The sequence below is a fragment of the Mesoplodon bidens genome, assembly GCF_964165515.1.
Source record: "Mesoplodon bidens genome assembly, chromosome: 8".
Classification (NCBI taxonomy): domain Eukaryota; kingdom Metazoa; phylum Chordata; class Mammalia; order Artiodactyla; family Ziphiidae; genus Mesoplodon; species Mesoplodon bidens.
The window spans coordinates 94,968,915-94,989,890 of record NC_138165.1 but is presented as its reverse complement, the minus strand read 5'-3'; the positions used below and the strand labels follow the sequence as shown (position 1 = coordinate 94,989,890).

Genomic DNA, 20,976 nt, shown 5'->3' with positions numbered 1-20,976 from the left:
ACCTAGGAATAAACCTACCTAAGGAGACAAAAGACCTGTATGCAGAAAACTATAAGACACTGATGAAAGAAATTAAAGATGATACAAACAGATGGAGAGATATATCATGTTCTTGGATTGGAAGAATCAACATTGTGAAAATGACTATACTACCCAGAGCAATCTACAGAGTCAGTGCAATCCCTATCAAACTACTAATGGCGTTTTTCAAAGAACTAGAATAAAAAATTTCACAATTTGTATGGAAACACAAAAGACCCCGAATAGCCAAAGCAATCTTGAGAAAGAAAAATGGAGCTGGATGAATCAGGCTCCCTGACTTCAGACTATACTACAAAGTTACAGTAATCAAGACAGTATGGTACTGGCACAAAAACAGAAATATAGCTCAATGGAACAGGATAGAAAGCCCAGAGATAAACCCATGCACTTATGGTCAGCTTACTTTTGATAAAGGAGGCAAGAATATACAATGGAGAAAAGACAGCCTCTTCAATAAGTGGTACTGGGAAAACTGGAGAGTTACATGTAAAAGAATGAAATTAGAACACTCCCTAACACCATACACAAAAATAAACTCAAAATGGATTAAAGGGCTTCCCTGGTGGCACAGTGGTTGAGAGTCCGCCTGCCGATGCAGGGGACGTGGGTTCGTGCCCAGGTCCGGGAGGATCCCACATGCCACGGAGCGGCTGGGCCCGTGAGCCATGGCCGCTGAGCCTGCGCATCTGGAGCCTGTGCTCCTCAACGGGAGAGGCCACAACAGCGAGAGGCCTGCATACAGCAAAAAAAAAAAAAAAGGATTAAAGACCTAAATGTAAGGCCTGACACTGTAAAACTCTTAGAGGAAAACATAGGCAGAACACTCTATGACATAAATCACAGCAAGATCCTTTTTGACCCACCTCCTAGAGAAAAGGAAATAGAAACAAAAGTAAACAAGTGGGACCTAATGAAACTTAAAAGCTTTTGCACAACAAAGGAAACCATAAACAAGACGAAATACAACCCTCAGAATGGGAGAAAATATTTGTCAATGAAGCAACTGACAAAGGATTAATCTCCAAAATTTACAAGCAGCTCATACAGCTCAATATCAAAAAACAAACAACCCAATCCAAAAATGGGCAGAAGACCTAAATAGACATTTCTCCAAAGAATATATACAGACTGCCAACAAACATATGAAAGAATGCTCAACATCACTAATTATTAGAGAAATGCAAATCAAAACTACAATGAGGTGTCACCTCACACCATTCAGAAAGGCCATCATCAAAAAATCTACAAACAATAAATGCTGGAAAGGGTGTGGAGAAAAGGGAACCCTCTTGCACTGTTAGTGGGAATGTAAATTGATACAGCCACTATGGAGAACAGTATGGAGGTTCCTTAAAAAACTAAAAATAGAACTACCATACGACCCAGCAATCCCACTACTGGGCATATACCCTGAGAAAACCATAATTCAAAAAGAGTCATGTACCAAAATGTTCATTGCAGCTCTATTTACAATAGCCAGGACATGGAAGCAACCTAAGTGTCCATTGACAGATGAATGGATAAAGAAGACGTGGCACATATATACAATGGAATATTACTCAGCCATAAAAAGAAACGAAATTGAGTTATTTGCAGTGAGGTGGATGGACCCAGAGTTTGTCATACAGAGTGAAGTAAGTCAGAAAGAGAAAAACAAATACCGTATGCTAACACATATATATGGAATCTAAAAAAAAAAAAAGAAAAAAAAAGGTTATGAAGAACCTAGGGGCACGACAGGAATAAAGACGCAGACGTAGAGAATGGACTTGAGGACACAGGGAGGGGGAAGGGTAAGCTGGGATGAAGACTAGCACTGACTTATATATACTACCAATGTAAAATAGATAGCTAGTGGGAAGTAGCCGTATAACACAGGGAGATCAGTTCAGTGCTTTGTGACCACCTAGAGGGGTGGGATAGGGAGGGTGGGAGGGAGATGCAAGAGGGAGGAGATATGGGGATATATGTATACGTATAGCTGACTCACTTTGTTTTGTTATACAGCAGAAACTAACACACCATTGTAAAGCAGTTATACTCCAATAAAGATGTTTAAAAAAAAAGAAAGAAAGAAAGGAAAGGAGTGTGTGTGTGTGTGTGTGTGTGTGTGTGTGTGTATAAAGGAAACAAGAAAACTCACAGGAAAGTGACCAGGCAGGCCATAGGGAATGGGTATGGCTCAGGAGTGGTTGGGAGTGTACAGATGGATGGGTTACAGCAAGGACAGGTTTCTTGGTTCTGAACCTTAATTCTAGAGAAGTAAAAGATGGGCATCTTCAAAATCTAATAAAGAGGGGGAGAGAGCAAGTTTACAGTGGAGAATCCTGGCGGACACCACTCTAGCCAAGTGATCAAAGTTAACATCACCATTAATACATATTGACACGATGTACCCTCTGATATCATGCACTGAGAAGGGCCTATAACTCTGTGTTATGCTTCCCAATAATGCACATTTTACTCTAATCACGAGAAACAAGCCCAGATTGAGGAATATTCTACAAAACAATTGACAGTACTCTTCAAAAGAATCAAGGTCATGAAAAACAAGGAAAGTCTCAGGAAATGCCCCAGGGGGGATCCTGGATTGGATACTGAAACAAGAAAAGGACATTTGTGGACAAACTTGTGAAATCTAAATAAATTCTATAATTTTGTTAATAGTATCATTGTACCAACATTAATTTCTTCTTTTTGATAAGTGTCCTATGGTCATGTAAGATGTTAACCTAAGGGGAAACTGGATGAAGGGTTTATGAGAACCACTTGTACTATTTTGGTGTACATCTAAAGTTAACTCAACATTTTTTTAATGCAAAAAAATAATCTAATAAAGAGAGAATCTCATGGACCAAAGGTTGGTTTCCTTACCATCTTTGAAGTCCAAGCCAACTTTCACACCAAAGGAGGCCAGCTACACTAAGCTGGTGGTCATGTTATAATACCTTTACCTGAGAGAGGGCCCTCATCAGAGATGGGTTGGAAAAGGGTTTGAGGAATTAAATAGGATAGAAAGTCACAGAATAATGGTGTTCTTCATTTATTCAGAACATATAATGAGCCAGGCACTGTGCTAAGTTCTTTAAACCTTTTATCCCACTTAAACCTTACGACCTTCGAGGTAGTGGTTAAAGTTTTCACTGTTGACAAAAAAGCAGGCTGGGTCTTATAGAAATGGAGGAATAAGATCAAACAGCTGTGAGCTGGTGGGTTGGGATTCAAATCCAGTCTGCTTTACTCCAGAGCTTGTTCTGAACCACTCCACTGTACTGTTTTCTCAGGGGTGACCTACTTTCAGTTCATACCTCAGGGTTTCTGTGCTGGCATGGGTGGGGTAAGAGGAGAGAGAAGGCAGGAGGAAGGGGATGGCCTAGGATGGGCTGGTCAGCTGGAGCTGTCCATGGTGCTGGTCAGAGGGGCATGGAGCTGGAGCGCCTGTAGGAGATGGTGTAGGGGAAGACAGCTGGGAGAGCTAACACAGAGAAGAAGCCTGCACAGACTAGAGGGACAGAGTAGTTAGACGTGGTGGCAGGTCCTCTACCAATCAGGAGGAGTTAGAAGGAGAGACACTGCAAGTTTTGGCTTAAAATAAATAACCATGTATACAGTAGCTGGTGAGGTAGGATTTTTCCTCAGGTCTCACTTGCAACCAACATGCCATCACTCTCCAGTGTAGCTGTACTGGTTGTTAAAATCTGGAAATACTTTGGTACTAGTTGGTGAGTAGTCACTGGCTGAGCTCTCCACTGCTGGGGCTGCTCTCCCAGTCCTCTCTCTACACCTGCAGGCTTCCCCACAACCCAGCAACTAAAAGGTTAAGGCCTGGCACAATGTGGCCTCCCAGGACCCAGCTCTGGCACTAAGACCTCCTGGTGTCCATTCTCATAGGTCAGTACCCATAACTTACCAATTTTTAAGTATTTTGAATGCTACCCCTGTTTGCCCCCATTTTACAGGTGGGGAAAGTGAGGCTCTGGAATGTTTAATAATTTGCCTCAAATTGCTCAGCTCTGGGCTTAACTGGTGGCGCAGTGGTTGAGAGTCCGCCTGCCGATGCAGGGGACACGGGCTCGTGCCCTGGTCTGGGAAGATCCCACATGACGCGGAGCGGCTAGGCCCGTGAGCCATGGCCACTGAGCCTGCGCGTCCGGAGCCTGTGCTCCACAATGGGAGAGGCCACAACAGTGAGAGGCCCGCGTAACGAAAAAAAAAAAATTGCTCAGCTCTTTTTCTTTTTTAACCTTTTTTTTTTTTTTTTTTTGGCTGCACCACGCAGCATGCAGGATCCCTGACCAGGGATCGAACCCATGCCCCCTGCAGTGGAAGCACAGAGTCTTAACCACTGGGCCACCAGGGAAGTCCCAGCTCAGCTCTTAAATGGTAGAATCAGGACTTGAACTCGGTCTTCTGGGATTGAGCCTCATGTCATTTTCCGTTCACGCCCCTACTGTTGGCCTGTGTGCCCATTCACCATTTGATGGGGACACTGAGTAGAGGAAGCAATTTGAAGCGGGGCTTTGGGTTGACACAAGAGAGTTAGAAAAACCTATAGGGGTCTCAGGCAGAATGGAACTCTTTCTTTTGAATTACCTTGCCATATGGCAGTCTTCCCCCAGCCCCTGCCAAATTTGTGCCCTGGCAGCCCTTTCAGGCTGGAGGTGCCATCAGCCTCCTGACACACCCTCTCCATACCAAGCAACCCAGGGGACCATGGCAGTCTAATGCAGAGAGTGCTCCATGCCTGCTCCTAGATCCAGCCTTGAACAACCCCAGTGGCCCTCTTAGCTATAGTCTCCTCTTCATCTATCAGGCTGGGCTTAGAAGATTTACCCTACTAATTTCGGAGGTCAGGAGCTTCTGTGGGAGTACCCACCTCCTCATTTCCCTCGCCTAACTTAAGTACATCTTCGATGCTGACCTGATTTCAGAAGCAACACTGGAAACTGAGTCAGAGTTGCAGGGGAAGGAGAGTGGGAGAGGGCTTTGCAAGTCCTGGAGCTGGGTGACTTGCCAACTGGACAGCAGATCACCCTGGCATCTCTTTTTGTCTTTCTCCACGCTGGAGCAGCAAGGCAGCCTCCTTCTTGGAGAAACAAAAGAGGAGGTTGTGGAGAGGAGAAAAACTTTCCACTTCTCCAGTGTGCAGCAGAGACGCTGGGAGGTGGTAGGAGGCGAGGGTGAACAGAGAGCCGAGAGGCAAAATTCTAGGGCCTCCCACATAGTGAGTGACCCTCCTCTGTGTGTATGTGTGTGTGTGTCTGTGTGTAACTTTGTTGATTATCTACCATGTGTCAAACACTTTACATAACTGATCACTCAATCCCTACATAGGCCTTTTGATAATTATCCCCAGGTAAAAGATGAGGCTCAGAGAGGTCATGGGACTTGCCCAAGGTCGTACAGCCAGTAAGTGGCAGTCAGGATCAATCTCAGGTCTGCCTGATTTCCCAGCCCAGAGTCTTCTCTATTTCATGGGTTGGGGGGATGGCTATGGGAAAAAGGCTTAGAAAAGATATTTTTGTGTGTGCTGAAGCCCAGATCACGGAGTGTGCTTTATCTTTATTATCTTCCAGCCAGGAGGATCAGAGTCCTCCTACTCATCCTCTTTCCTCCCTTTCTTTCACATCCTGGTCTTCATCAGTATACTGAATCAACACCCACACTTGTTCATAGCCTTGAACAAAATAGCACCACCCTGTTGTCTTCCTTGGGTCCATGGAGGAGATGGTCACCAGGACCCAGCACCCATTATTTCCCACACGTTCCGGGATCCTGAAAGGAGGGACTTCTGTGGCCAACCCAACTTCCTCTCCCTTCCTCGGGTTCAACCCCTTGCCACACCCCTTTCCATGCTGTTTGCTTCCTGGGGCAAAGTCCATCTTGGGCCTCTCCCTGGGAGTCCACCATACCAGTCAAGGTCACTCACCAGCAGAACTCCCAGGAGGCAGCTAGAAACTTGCAGAAGTAGAGCCCACAGAGGACCAACTACGAATCCCTTCTCACCGTCCCAAGCCCAGAATCCACCAAGGTTTGAGCAGGCCAGCTCTGGAGGGACACTCCTTCAGTGAAGAGGCACAAGGATGTGTGGCTCCTAGAATAAGCTTTTTTTCTTTAAAATCTTTATTTATTTGGCTGCACCAGGTCCTATTTGTGCCACTCAGGATCTTTGTTGTGGCGTGCAGAATCTTTAGTTGCGGCATGCAGGCTCTTAGTTACAGCATGTGGGATCTAGTTCCTTGACCGGGGATCGAACCTGGGCCCCCTGCATTGGGAGCATGGAGTCTTAACTACTGGACCACCAGGGAAATCCCTAGAATAAGCTTTTCTAACCCTAACCCCCTTAGGGTTTTCTCGCTGGGATTCCTGAGGCCACCACCAAGCCTTGCCCCCAGAGTCACTGCTCCCTATTTGGCCTAAGAATGGACAAACAGGTCCCTTTCCCTGTTCCTAAGGTCCAGCTGAGTCAGGCTGACCATTTCAAAAAGAGCTTAGAGGAAAACAAAAAAGAAATCATTATAGAAGCCACAAACAACATAAAAGTGGTAACGTCCAAAGTACAAGTTTCCTATTCTGAGAATAACGTTAAAACCAGTGAAAAGCTTACTGAGTTCCACATTCCTCGATCCCAAGAAAACTCCAGACCTAACTGTGCTGGCATAACTTAATGGGCCCCCTGGTCTGACCCTTCCCTCCAATCCAGCTGGCCTCTGGCCATGTGATCTCCCAGGCCAACTCAGGCAACACTGTCATCTTAGTCTATCTTTCACCTTTCACATATATACTCCAACTTTCCCAAAATGAGAGTTTGTTTTCTGGGTTTACTCCTAGAGTCTCTAAGTTCTCTCCCCCAACACCCACCTCTATCACTGTTCTGGGTAGTGAAACATCTTTAATTGCCCACGAATGAACTCTGAGATTTTCAGCTTCACCCACCTATGGAGTCTTCACCAAATGAGACTCTTCCACCCAAAGGACATACAAACAAATGAACCAATGGGCTTCCAAAAATCCATATTATGTGTAATAATGCCTTCTTCATACATTCACCTTCAGATCGCTTCAAAAGAGTTAGCTTTGTGCTGGGCAGGAGGAAATGCTAGGAGAAAATGCCTAGAACACATTTTCTTCCACCTGCAAAAGGAATTAATTTGCAAAGCAATATGCAAATAAGAAATAACTACCGGCTGCTTTTAAGTTAACAATTGCAATCACAGAATAAAGTTCCAGTTGAGATTCTGACCCTATGTCACCGAGGGGTATCGGAAAAGAACAGAAACAACTCCCACTGGTGTGACAAGTCCTTGTAGTCCTCTGAATTTGGGCTTCAACTAAAGACAGGATTGCGGGGACGTCACGACAACTGTGTTGGGACTGGTAGAAGACAGTTACTGCTAGCAGGGAAAGTCGGAGAATAAAAAATGGTGGTGGGCTTCCCTGGTGGCGCAGTGGTTGAGAGTCCGCCTGCCGATGCAGGGGACACGGGTTCGTGCCCCGGTCCGGGAAGATCCCACATGTCGCGGAGTGGCTGGGCCCGTGAGCCATGGCCGCTGAGCAAAGAAGGTGGTGAGCGTTAAAGTTGGGCGGAGCTTTCGCCTTCTCTGATCCTTGACTCCTTCGGGTAGCCGTCGTTGCCCTGGGATACCAGGAGACGCCATGTCCTGCGCGTCCTGTATCTATAGAGACGACAACATGGCGGCGGTGTGAGTTCTGAGCGTTGGTCCAAGCGACCAGGGGGAGCTGCGCGAGTGGCCAGGGAAGGTATCTGTCTTGGGAGACTGTCTCCTTTGGGAAGTCGTGACCAGGGGTCCCCTCAGTGTCCTTCAGAGAGCCCGGAGGGACTGAGACTTGGGCGAGATCAGCCTGGGGATCTCTTAGACGATGGTGGAACAGCTCTAAGTATAGTTTATTCCTTCTTTTTACCTCTTTCTTCCTCCCTCTACTCGGCGACCCGCCACTTTTTACACTGGTCATCTTAGGAATTTTTAGGTTGGAAATTAGGCAAATAAAGGAAGCTGATGATATTTTTTTAAGATCCTCAAGATTAGAAAAAGAGATTTAAAACAACACCTCCCTTGCCCAGTGTCCTCACAATGATTGCAGATGTGTGAATCTTTTGGAAGAGTAGCACGTGCTGGTGTGGAAGTTGTAATTGTTCATTATAGTAACATAGGTTTGTCTAGGGCTTTTTCACATCCTTATTTCTTTCAAGCTTCACATCAATTTTGTGAAATACGATAACCCTCATTTTACAGGTAAGGAGGCTGAGGCTTGAGGAGATGGAGAAACTTGCCCATCTTAAACGAATCTGAGCAGATACTAGAACCCAGCTTTTCTTGCTCCAGGACCAGTGCTCACTTCTAAGCCCTAAGACCTGGTCTGGACCAGCTTTCTATCCCATTGTGTCTCATTTTTCCTACAAGTGTTGATTGGAAATTTTTTCAGAGCCTTGAGGCAGGGGCTGTCTGTAGAATCCCCTAACGTAACAGGCATTAATGGGCCGGGGAAGTACTACAAAGCCATCCAATAGCAGAGGAGTAATGGGACCTTCCTCCCTATCTCCCCAGCTTGCAATTCTTTGATTCCATCTGAACGTTCACTTCACGACTGAAGGTAGGAGCCTTGCCTGTCCTGTCCCGTGCCTAGCACTGGTACATAGCAGGCACTCAGTAAATGCCTTGTGAATGGATGAATGAGTGAATGTAAGATAGTCCCCTCCAGAGGGTTTGGACATATTGCCAATTAGGAAAAAGTGAATCAACAGAATCTTTTGTTCTGAATGGGTGGTGGTGAGGGGACGGGAGAGTGTCTGATGGAAACGTGGAACTTTCTAAAGGGCGATCATGAAATTGTTTACTAAAGCATAATATGTTGTAAAAGAGAGCTGAACTCCAGACTTGAAAAGAGATAATTTTAGGCCAAATAAAAGACAATTCCATCTAATCATAAATTGTTGTAAGAATTAAAATATATGTGAAGGACTTACAACACTGCTTGGCACATGATAAGTTCTTAGTAAATGTTCTTAGAAGTTGTTATTATTTTTGAGATTGCTATTCAAAGAGGTGGGCTAGGATACTGAGTAGTCTTAAAAATGTATACATGTTCAAAAAAGGATTACATTGATGCTGTCCAATATAGTAGCCATACCTGGGTGTATGTGCTGAAGGAAGCCTGCTAAAGGAAGGGGGATTTGAGAGGGAGCCAGAGCCAGTTTGGGACACTTCTGTGTCCCCTAGAGCAGGACCAAGCACCCTTTTGAGCATTTGGTGAAAGCTGTGGACACTCTCCCTGGAAAAGAGCACATGCCCAAACCCATGACATTTTGCATATAATTTGTCTATAACGTTTGCATGTATTTGCATATAACTTCCAGCCGCAGCCTATCAGTGGATCCCTCTGTTTTAGAGGTTGATTCATTTATCTTTGGACTGAGTCATTATTTTAGTGAATGCTTCCTTTAAACCTGGGCTACATGTTGTATACTGAGAGAGGAAACCCAGAAGCCCAAGAATCCTCCAGTCTCATTTGCTTCTTCTTTGACTCTTATTCCTTTTCCCACAGGAGGCAAGCCACGTTCAGAGGAAACAAGTAGAGAGTAAAAGCCAAGTAAAGGTAATGCATATGCTTCAGTAACACTCACTGGGGGCTTGCTGAGAAATGCCAAGTGTGGCCATGGAGAGCAGGGCTGCCTGGGCCTCATCCCCAGTTCCCTTTTCCAAATGGCCTTTCCTGAATGGTGAGTCCCTAGGCTCCCAGGCAAAGCCCTGGATCTTGCATTCAGTCTTGTTCCTCACGGTGCTACTTCACACCTGTTGCCAGAGCAGGAAGCAGACTCCTCCATGAAAATGATGGCCGTGGTGAGTCTTCTTCATTGACCTCTCTTTTTCATGCCCCTCCTGCCTCCCCTCCGGTCTCTTCCCAGCTCCCAACTGGCAAGAACTCCTGTTTTAGCCAGAGAGCTTCCCTTGGACTTGTGTTCCAGGCACCGGATGCTCATCAGGGCATCCCTAGGCCTCCTCATGAGGACTAGGGACAGCGGGGACTACACCATGAACTCCAGATCATGCCTGAGTGCCAGCACAATGGCCTTTCCCACCATCACTGGCAGCAGTGTGGCCATGAGTGCCTACAGCAGCAGCAATGCTAGTGCCTGTGTGAGGACACGTGTGGGGCGGGTGGAGTGGGTGTAGCAGGGCCGAGCAGGGTAGATGGGCAGCAGGGCAGCGGGGGAAGGAATCTGAGATGACCCCACTCTCCTGTCTAAACTCCAGTACTAGACCCTACATACACTGAGCCCTATGCTAACTGGAGTGGTGGCAGCTGTGAGCGTGATGGTGGAGGGGGAGAACGCTGGGGAGATGCGAGTTGGGGGCTGATAGAGTAGCCAGTAGTTCTCTCTTCCTTCAAAAAGCTCTTCTGGTCTTGACCCCTAGGGCTTTGTGTTTGTCCAGTGGATGGATGTTGTTTACTTCTCGCAGCTCTCGGGAGTCTCTTTCTGTGATAGCGCAGGACCAGGGTAGGGGGTGCTTGTCTAGGGATGTAACTATGGGGTCTGACTGCATTTGTGCAGCATGTGTCTGTGTCGTTTGTGAATTCTCGTGTCTCCTTAGATGTGATGGTGGTTGCATTTGCCTCTCTGTGGACCAGGGGTCATCTCACCCCTCCATCTGTGCCATTCTGGCCCAGTTTGCTCACAGATTCACTCACTGCCCTTTCCCGCTCTGCTCTGAGCTGGCAGGAGATTGGAAGTTGGGAAGAAGGGAGAAGCCAGGCTATTTCTCTTCTTCCCTCTCTGCTTTTGACAGTGTCTCCCATCAGCAGCTGCATCTCCCTGTGACTCCAGTCCCCACCAGATGGGCCTCTGGGCTCTGAGAACCCCACCACTTCCCCTAACCTATGTGTGGTGGCAGCTTCTTGATGTCGTTAACTTTGGGGTTACTTCACTATCCCCTGGTTGTGCATTAAATTCCTTATTTTAAACACCCGGAGTGGCTTCTGTTTTCCTGGTTGGACCCTAACTGATGCACCAATTGATATTTATAATAAATGATCCTTGCTCACCCAAGTCACCTTTCCTCCACGGGCAGATCAGTCCATCCGACACTCTCTATAAATGTTGAAACTGAGATATAGTTCCAAGAAAGAAGGGATTTGCCAGTCCTGTTCACTATTATAGTCCTGGCACCTAGGACAATGTCCGGTGCATCATAGGTAGTCAACAAATATCTGTCGAATAGATAAATATATCCTTATGTTATGTAATGACATAAAAACAATACTTGGTCGAAGATAAAGTTAAATGGCAGTGAATTTACGTTTAGAGCAATGACTGGTAGGAAGAGGCACCTGTTTCATCCTCCTGCCATCTTGCTACCCCAGGGATTTTTCCATCTCCCTCCCTCCTCAGATAGATAGGGGCTAGGGATTCACCCATGAAAGGATTTTCCATCACAGACAAGAAGCGTTGGCATAGCGAACCTCTAGGAGAGGTGCTTGGGGTGGTCTCGAAGTCAAGGCACGGGATGCGGGTTGGTCGCAGGCAAATTGGCTCTTTCTTCTGCTCTACCAGCTAGGTGAGGGATGGAAGAGGGAATGGTGGTGTATCCCTGTGCTCTGGAAAAGTGCCGGGGATAGACCGCTCCAACTAAGAGAGGCTTCTGTAGCGAAGGGGTGGGATGGCAGGAAGAGGAGGAGGAGGCAGCATGTGAACAGACCGGGCTCTGCAGGCACACTGAGGAGCACAACAGGCAAGCTAAGGCGGCTGAGTGTGCCAGGCGGAATGGCCGATGCGGTGGCCAGGGAAGGCTTCAGGGGCAGGGTCTCTGGGAATCTAGGTGGAAAACCATTCCAGTGACCTCAGAAGAGGTAATATCTGACTCGCCTGCCCGTCCCTCACCTTCTCTCTCCAGACCATTCCCCCAGGGGTGAAGAGTGGTGTGATTCGTTACTTTCTGGAGGTGGAGAGATCTTTGCCCATTCTCTGGGTCTTTGAATCCTATCCCACTTGCTTCTCCCTTTTCTCCCTGCCGGCCAGACAGCCTGCCAGTTCCATGGATACTCAGAAGTGCTTCCCAAAGAAGCAGGACAAAGTGAAGAAGAGGGTCATCTGGGGCATTGAGGTGGCTGAGGAGCTTCAGTGGAAAGGCTGGGAGTTGGGGAAGGAGATCACCAAGAACCTGGTTCTGAAAAATCTATCCTTGAAAATCCAGAAGATAAAGTACAGGTACCAGTATGAGGGATCAGAGAATAAGCCCCTGAGCCTTCAAGCCCCCAAAGCAGCCACTTTAAAAAACACACTTTTAAAATGTCATATAAAACCAGAAGAGTATATAAAACATGTACAGCTTGAATAATTGTTGAGACTACAATTTAAATGATTGTTGAATAATTGTGACCAGATTAAATAATGGAATACTAACAGCGTCTGAAGCTCACCTTCTCCCACTGTGTCCCCCGCATTGGAACACCTTCCCTACCCATAAAGGTAACCACTACCTTGTCTTTCATAATAATGATTTTCTTGTTTTTCTCAAAAGGTTTTACCACTTATGTTTGTATCCCTAAATGTTATAGTTTAATTTTTCCTTCTTATGAACTTTATATAAGCGGGATAACATGGTATATATATATATATATATATATATATATATATTTTTTTTTTTTTTTTTTTTTGCCGTATGCAGGCCTCTCACTGCTGTGGCCTCTCCCATTGCGGAGGACAGGCTCCGGATGCACAGGCTCAGTGGCCGTGGCTCATGGGCCTAGAGCGGCATGTGGGATCTTCCTGGACTGGGGCACGAGCCCATGTCCCCTGCATCAGCAGGCAGACTCTCAACCACTGAGCCACCAGGGAAGCCCCCATTACACTTTTATTTTGCTCAGTTATGTTCGTAAGACTCATCCACATGCAGATATAGTTCATCCTTTTTCATCACAGTATAATAGTCCAATGTATGCTTATACGTATTCACCCATTCCTCTGTTAAGGGACGTTTGGGTTGTTTCCAGTTTGGGACTGTATACACCTCCTATTGCACAAGTTCAAGAGTTTTTCTAGGGTAGATACATATGAGTACAGTTGCTGTGACTTAGAACATGTACATGTTTGCTTTTTTAGATTTTTACATGTTTGCCAAACTCTTTCCCAAAGGACTTGTATGCATTTATATTCACACAAGCCACATATGAGCATTCCCATTCCTCTGTGTCTTTATCAACAATTGATAATGTCAAGATTTAAATTTTTTGCCAATAATGGTAATCTGTTGTGGGTTTAATTTGCATTTCTCTGATTACTAATACAGTTGAGTGTCTTTTCAAATGTTATTGGCCATTTCATTTGTGAAATACGTGTTTAAGTCTGTGCACATTTTTCTAATAGATTATCCTTTTTCATTTTTTAAAAATATTGAAATATAGCTGATTTATAATATTATATTAGTTTAGATGTGTAGCATGGTGATTCAGTATTTTTATAGATTGTATTCCATTAAAAGCTATTACAAGATATATGGTTGCCAGGGGATGGGGGGGAGGTATAAATTGGGAGATTGGTATTGACATATACACACTACTATATATAAAATAGATACCTAAGCAGGACCTACTGTATAGCACAGGGAACTCTACTAAGTTCTCTGTAATGACCTATATGGGAAAAGAATCTAAAAAACAACGGATGTATGTGTATGTACAGCTGATTCTCTTTGCTGTAGAGCAGAAACTAATACAACATTGTAAATCAACTATATTCCAATAAAAATTAAAAGAAAAAAAGACAATCTACAAAGAAGACCTACAGATAGCTAACAGGCACCTGAAAAGATGCTCAACATCACTAATTATTAGAGAAATGCAAATCAGAACGACAATGAGATAACACCTCACACCTGTCAGAATGGCTATCATCAAAAAGTCTACAAATAACAAATGTTGGTGAGGACGTGGAGAAAAGGGAACCTTAGTACACTGTTGGTGAGAATGTAAATTGGTCAGTCGTCATGCAAAACAGTGTGGAGGTTCCTCAAAAAACTAAAAAAAAAAAAACACCATATGATTCAGCAATTCCACTCCTGGGTATATGTCCAGAAAAAAACAAAAACACTAATTGGAAAAGATACATGCATCCCAATGTTCATAGCAATAGCCAATCCAAGCATCCATCAGGAGACAAATGAGTATATATCAATATATACCACAATGGGATATTACTCAGCCAGAAAAAAAGAATGAAATTCTGCCATTTGCAGCAACATGGATGGACCTAGAGAATATTATGCTGAGCGAAATAAGTCAGACAGAGAAAGACAAATACTGTATGATATCACTTATATGTGCAGTCTAAAAAATAAAACAAATGAATGTATATAGCAAAACAGAAACAAACTCACAGATATAGAACACAAACCAGTGGTTACCAGTGGGGAGAGGGAAGTGGGGAGGGGCAAGATAGGGACATGGGATTAAGAAAAACAAACTACTAAGTTTAAAGTAGATAAGCAACAAAGAATGTTGCAACAATATATTGCAACAGTACAGAGTACAGGGAATTATAGGCATTATCTTGTTAATAACTTTGTTTTAAATTTAAGTTCCCAGTAGGTCCTGCTTAGGTAACTATTTTATATATAGTAGTGTGTATATGTCAATCCCATTCTCCCATTTTATCCCTACCCCTTCCCTCCATGTTTGTTTTTTGCACCTGTGACTCTATTTCTATTTTGTAAGTAAGTTCATTTGTACCATTTTTTTAGATTCCACATATAAGCACTATCACGATATTTGTCTTTTTCTTTCTGACTTACTTCACTCGTATGACAATCTCTAGGTCCTTTCATGTTGCTGCAAATGGCGTTATTTCATTCTTTTTTATGGCTGAGTAATATTCCATTGTATATATGTGTACCACATCTTCTTTATCCATTTCTCTGTCAGTGGACATTTAGGTTGCTTCCATGCCCTGGCTATTGTAAATAGTGCTGCAATGAACATTGGGGTGTATGTATCTTTTCACATTATGGTTTTCTCCGGATATATGCCCAGGAGTGGGATTGCTGGATCATACAGCAGCTCTACTTTTAGTTTTTTAAGGAACCTCCATACTGTTCTCCATAATGGTTGTACCAATTTACATTCCCACCAACAGTATAAGAAGGTTCCCCTTTCTCCACACCCTCCCCAGCATTTATTGTTTGCAGATTTTTTTTTTTTTTTTTTTTTTTTTTTTTTTTTTTTGCGGTACGCAGGCCTCTCACTGTTGTGGCCTCTCCCGTTGTGGAGCACAGGCTCCAGACATGCAGGTTCAGCGGCCATGGCTCACAGGCCCAGCCGCTCTGTGGCATGTGGGATCTTCCTGGACCGGGGCACGAACCCGTGTCCCCTGCATCGGCAGGCGGACTCTCAACCACTGCACCACCAGGGAAGCCCCTGTTTGCAGGTTTTTTGATGATGGCCATTCTGAATGGTGTGAGGTGATACTTCATTGTAGTTTTGATTTGCATTTCTCTAATAATTAGTGATGTTGAGCATCTTTTCATGTGCCTCTTGGCCATCTGTATGTCTTCTTTGGAGAAATGTCTTTTTTAGATCTTCCACCCATTTTTTGATTGGGTGTTTGTTTTTTCAATATTGAGCTGCATGAGCCTTTTGTATATTTGGGAGATTAATCCCTTGTCGGTCAGTTCATTTGCAAATATTTTCTCCCATTCTGTGGGTTGTTTTTTCATTTTGTTTATGGTTTCCTTTGCTGTGCTAGATTGTTTTTTCTTTTTCTTAAATTTAATTTAATTTATTTTTTATACAGCAGGTTCTTATTAGTCATCAATTTTATACACATCAGTATATACATGTCAATCCCAATCGCCCAATTCAGCACACCACCATCCCCACCCCACCGCGGCTTTCCCCCCTTGGTGTCCATATGTTTGTTCTCTACATCTGTGTCTCAACTTCTGCCCTGCAAACCGGTTCATCTGTACCATTTTCCTAGGTTCCACATACATGCGTTAATATACGATATTTGTTTTTCTCTTTCTGACTTACTTCACTCTGTATGACAGTCTCTAGATCCATCCACGTCTCAACAAATGACCCAATTTCGTTCCTTTTTATGGCTGAGTAATATTCCGTTGTATATATGTACCACATCTTCTTTATCCATTCATCTGTCAATGGGCATTTAGGTTGCTTCCATGACCTGGCTATTGTAAATAGTGCTGCAATGAAAAATGGGGTGCATGTGTCTTTTTGAATTATGGTTTTCTCTGGGTATATGCCCAGTAGTGGGATTCCTGGATCATATGGTAATTCTATTTTTAGTTTTTTAAGGAACCTCCATACTGTTCTCCATAGTGGCTGTATCAATTTACATTCCCACAAACAGTGCAAGAGGGTTCCCTTTTCTCCACACCCTCTCCAGCATTTGTTGTTTATAGATTTTCTGATGATGCCCATTCTAACTGGTGTGAGGTGATACCTCATTGTAGTTTTGATTTGCATTTCTCTAATAATTAGCGATGTTGAGCAGTTTTCATTTGCCCATTTTTGGATTGGGTTGTTTGTTTTTTCAATATTGAGCTGCATGAGCTGTTTATATATTTTGGAGATTAATCCCTTGTCGGTCAGTTCATTTGCAAATATTTCCTCCCATTCTGAGGGTTGTCTTTTCATCTTGTTTATGGTTTCCTTGCTGTGCAAAAGCTTTGAAGTTTCATTAGGTCCCATTTGTTTATTTTTGTTTTTATTTCCATTACTCTAGGCGGTGGATCAAAAAAGATGCTGTGATTTATGTCAAAGAGTGTTCTTCCATTGTTTTCCTCTAAGAGTTTTATAGTGTCCAGTCTTACATTTAGGTCTCTAATCCATTTTGAGTTTAATTTTGTGTATGGTGTTAGAGAGTGTTCTAATTTCATTCTTTTACATGCAGCTCTCCAGTTTTCCCAGCACCACTTATTGAAGAGGCTATCTTTTTTCCATTGTATATCCTTGCCTCCTTTGTCATAAATTAGTTGACCATAGGTGCATGGGTTTATCTCTGGGCTTTCTATCTTGTTCCTTTGATCTATGTTTTTGTTTTTGTTCCAGTACCATATTGTCTTGATTACTGTGGCTTTGTAGTATAGTCTGAAGTCAGGGAGTCTAATTCCTCCAGCTCCGTTTTTTTCCCTCAAGACTGCTTTGGCTATTCGGGGTCTTTTGTGTCTCCATACAAATTTTAAGATTTTTTGTTCTAGTTCTGTAAAAAATGCCATTGGTAATTTGATAGGGATTGCATTGAATCTGTAGATTGCTTTGGGTAGTATAGTCATTTTCACAATATTGATTCTTCCAGTCCAAGAACATAGTATATCTCTCTATCTGTTGGTTTCATCTTTAATTTTTTCATCAGTGTCTTATACTTTTCTGCATACAGGTCTTTTGTCTCCTTAGGTAGGTTTATTCCTAGGTATTTTATTCTTTTTGTTGCAGTAATAAATGGGAGTGTTTCCTTAGTTTATCTTTCAAGTTTTTCATCATTAGTATATAGGAATGCAAGATATTTCTGTGCATTAATTTTGTATCCTGCAACTTTACCATATTCATTGATTAGCTCTAGTAGTTTTCTGGTGGCATCTTTAGGATTCTCTATGTATAATATCATGTCATCTGCAAACAGTGACAGTTTTACTTCGTCTTTTCCAATTTGTATTCATTTTATTTCTTTTTTTTCTCTGATTGCTGCGGCTAGGACTTCCAAGGCTATGTTGAGTAATAGTGGTGAGAGTGGACATCCTTGTCTTTTTCCTGATCTTAGAGGAAATGCTTTCAGTTTTTCACCATTGAGAATGATGTTTGCTGTGGGTTTGTCATATATGACCTTTATTATGTTGAGGTAGGTTCCCTCTATGCCCATGTTCTGGAGCGTTTTTATCATAAATGGGTGTTGAATTTTGTCAAAAGCTTTTCCTGCATCTATTGAGATGATCATATGGTTTTTCTTCTTCAATTTGTTAATATGGTGTATTGCATTGATTGATTTGCATATATTGAAGAATCCTTGCATCCCTGGGATAAATCCCACTTGATCATGGTGTATGATCCTTTTAAAGTGTTGTTAGATTCTGTTTGCTAGTATTTTGTTGAGGATTTTTGCATCTATATTCATCAGTGATATTGGTCTGTAATTTTCCTTTTTGGTAGTATCTTTGTCTGGTTTTGGTATCAGGGTGATGGTGGCCTCATAGAATGTGTTTGGGAGTGTTCCTTCCCCTGAAATTTGTTGGAAGAGTTTGAGAAGGATGGGTGTTAGCTCTTCTCTAAATGTTTGATAGAATTCACCTGTGAAGCCATCTGGTCCTGGACTTTAGTTCGTTGGAAGATTTTTAATCACAGTTTCAATTTAATTACTTGTGATTGGTCTGTTCATATTTTCTATTTCTTCCTGGTTCAGTCTTGGAAGGTTATACCTTTCTAACAATTTGTCCATTTCTTCCAGGTTGTCCATTTTATTGGCATAGAGTTGCTTTTTGTAGTCTCTTAGGATGCTTTGTATTTCTCCAGTGTGTGTTGTAACTTCTCCTTTTTCATTTCTAATTTTATTGACTTGAGTCCTCTTCCTCTTTTTCTTAATGAGTCTGGCCAATGTTTTATCAACTTTGTTTATCTTCTCAAAGAACCAGCTTTTAGTTTTACTGATCTTGGCTATTGTTTTCTTTGTTTCTATTTCATTTATTTCTGCTCTGATCTTTATGATTTCTTTCCTTCTGCTAACTTTGGGTTTTGTTTGTTCTTCTTTCTCTAGTTCCTTTAGGTGTAAGGTTAGATTGTTTATTTGAGATTTTTCTTGTTTCTTGAGGTAGGCTTGTATAGCTATAAACTTCCCTCTTAGAACTGCTTTTGCTGCATCCCATAGGTTTTGGATCATCGTGTTTTCATTGTCATTTGTCTCTAGGTATTTTTTGATTTCCTCTTTGATTTCTTCAGTGATCTCTTGGTTACTTAGTAATGTATTGTTTAGCCTCCATGTGTTTGTGTTTTTTACGTTTTTTTCCTGTAATTGATTTCTAATCTCATAGCATTGTGGTCAGAAAAGATACTTGATACGATTTCAATTTTCTTAAATTTACTGAGGCTGATTTGTGACCCAAGATGTGATTTATCCTGGAGAATGTTCCATGCGCACTTGAGAAGAAAGTGTAATTTGCTGTTTTTGGATGGAATGTCCTATAAATATCAGTTAAATCTATCTGGTCTATTGTGTCATTTAAAGCTTCTGTTTCCTTATTTATTTTCATTTTGGATGATCTGTCCATTGGTGTAAGTGAGGTGTTAAAGTCCCCCACTATTATTGTGTTCCTGTCAATTTCCTCTTTTATAGCTGTTAGCAGTTGCCTTATGTATTGAGATGCTCCTATGTTGGGTGCATATATATTTATAATTGTTATATCTTCTCTTGGATTGATCCCTTAATCATTATGTAGTGTCCTTCCTTGTCTCTTGAAACATTCTTTATTTTAAAGTCTATTTTATCTGATATGAGTATTGCTACTCCAGCTTTCTTTTGATTTCAATTTGCACGGAATGTCTTTTTCCATCCCCTCACTTTCAGTGTGTATGTGTCCCTAGGTCTGAAGTGGGTCTCTTGTAGACAGCATATATATGGGTCTGGTTTTTGTATCCATTCAGCAAGCCTGTGTCTTTTGGTTGGAGCAGTTAATCCATTCACATTTAAGGTAATTATAGATATGTATGTTCCTGTGACCATTTTCTTAATTGTTTTGGGTTTTTTTAAGTTCTTTTCTTCTCTTGTGTTTCCCACTTAGAGAAGTTCCTTTAGCATTTTTTGTAGAGCTCGTTTGGTGGTGCTGAATTCTCTTAGCTTTTGCTTGTCTGTAAAGCTTTTGATTTCTCCATCGAATCTGGATGAGATCCTTGCCGGGTAGAGTAATCTTGGTTGTATGTTCTTCCCTTTCATCACTTTAAGTATATCATGCCACTCCCTTCTGGCTTGCAGAGTTTCTGCTGAGAAATCAACTGTTAACCTTATGGGAGTTCCCTTGTATGTTATTTGTCGTTTTCCCCTTGCTGCTTTCAATACTTTTTCTTTGTCTTTAATTTTTGCCAGTTTGATTACTATGTGTCTCAGAGTGTTTCTCCTTGGGTTTATCCCTTATGGGACTCTCTGCGCTTCCTGGACTTGGGTGGCTATTTCCTTTCCCATGTTAGGAAAGTCTTCGACTATAATCTCTTCAAATATTTTCTCAGGTCCTTTTTTTTTCTCTTCTCCTTCTGGGACCCCTATAATGCAAATGTTGTTGCGTTTAATGTTGTCCCAGAGGTCTCAGGCTGTCTTCATTTCTTTTCATTCTTTTTTCTTTATTCAGTTCTGCAGCAGTGAATTCCACCATTCTGTCTTCCAGGTCACTTATCCGTTCTTCTGCCTCAATTATTCTACTATTGATTCCTTCTAGTGTAGTTTTCATTTCAGTTATTGTATTGTTCATCTCTGTTTGTTTGTTCTTTAAATCTTCTAGGTCTTTGTTAAACATTTCTTGCATCTTCTCGATCTTTGCCTCCATTCTTTTTCCGAGGTCCTGGATCATCTTCACTATCATTATTCTGAATTCTTTTTCTGGAAGGTTGCCTATCTCCACTTCATTTAGTTGTTTTTCTGGGGTTTTATCTTGTTCCTTCATCTGGTACATAGCCCTCTGCCTTCTCATCTTGTCTATCTTTCTGTGAATGTGGTTTTTGTTCCACAGGCTGCAGGATTGTAGTTCTTCTTGCTTCTGCTGTCTGCCCTTATAATGTCTTTTTTAAATAGAAATTCTTATTGAGGATACTAATCCTTTGTCAGTTATGTGTTGTGAATATCTTCTCCCACTTTGTGACTTGTCTTTTATTCTATCATGTCTTTTGAAGAAAAGAAGTTCTTAATTTCAAAGGAATCAAATG

General features: G+C 42.5%; 1 protein-coding gene across 1 annotated transcript in view; it reads left to right on the top strand.

Moving 5' to 3' along the window:
* Window positions 1–12,095: 12,095 nt before the first annotated feature.
* The window catches only part of CFAP65 (cilia and flagella associated protein 65), a gene marked incomplete at its 5' end in the record, with an annotated part of 39,605 nt that continues 30,724 nt past the window's right edge, over window positions 12,096–20,976 (top strand). Inside the window, one exon of the mRNA XM_081242229.1 lies at window positions 12,096–12,268. Coding sequence (XP_081098355.1) covers window positions 12,096–12,268 — 173 coding nt within the window. The remainder of the gene's footprint in view (window positions 12,269–20,976) is intronic.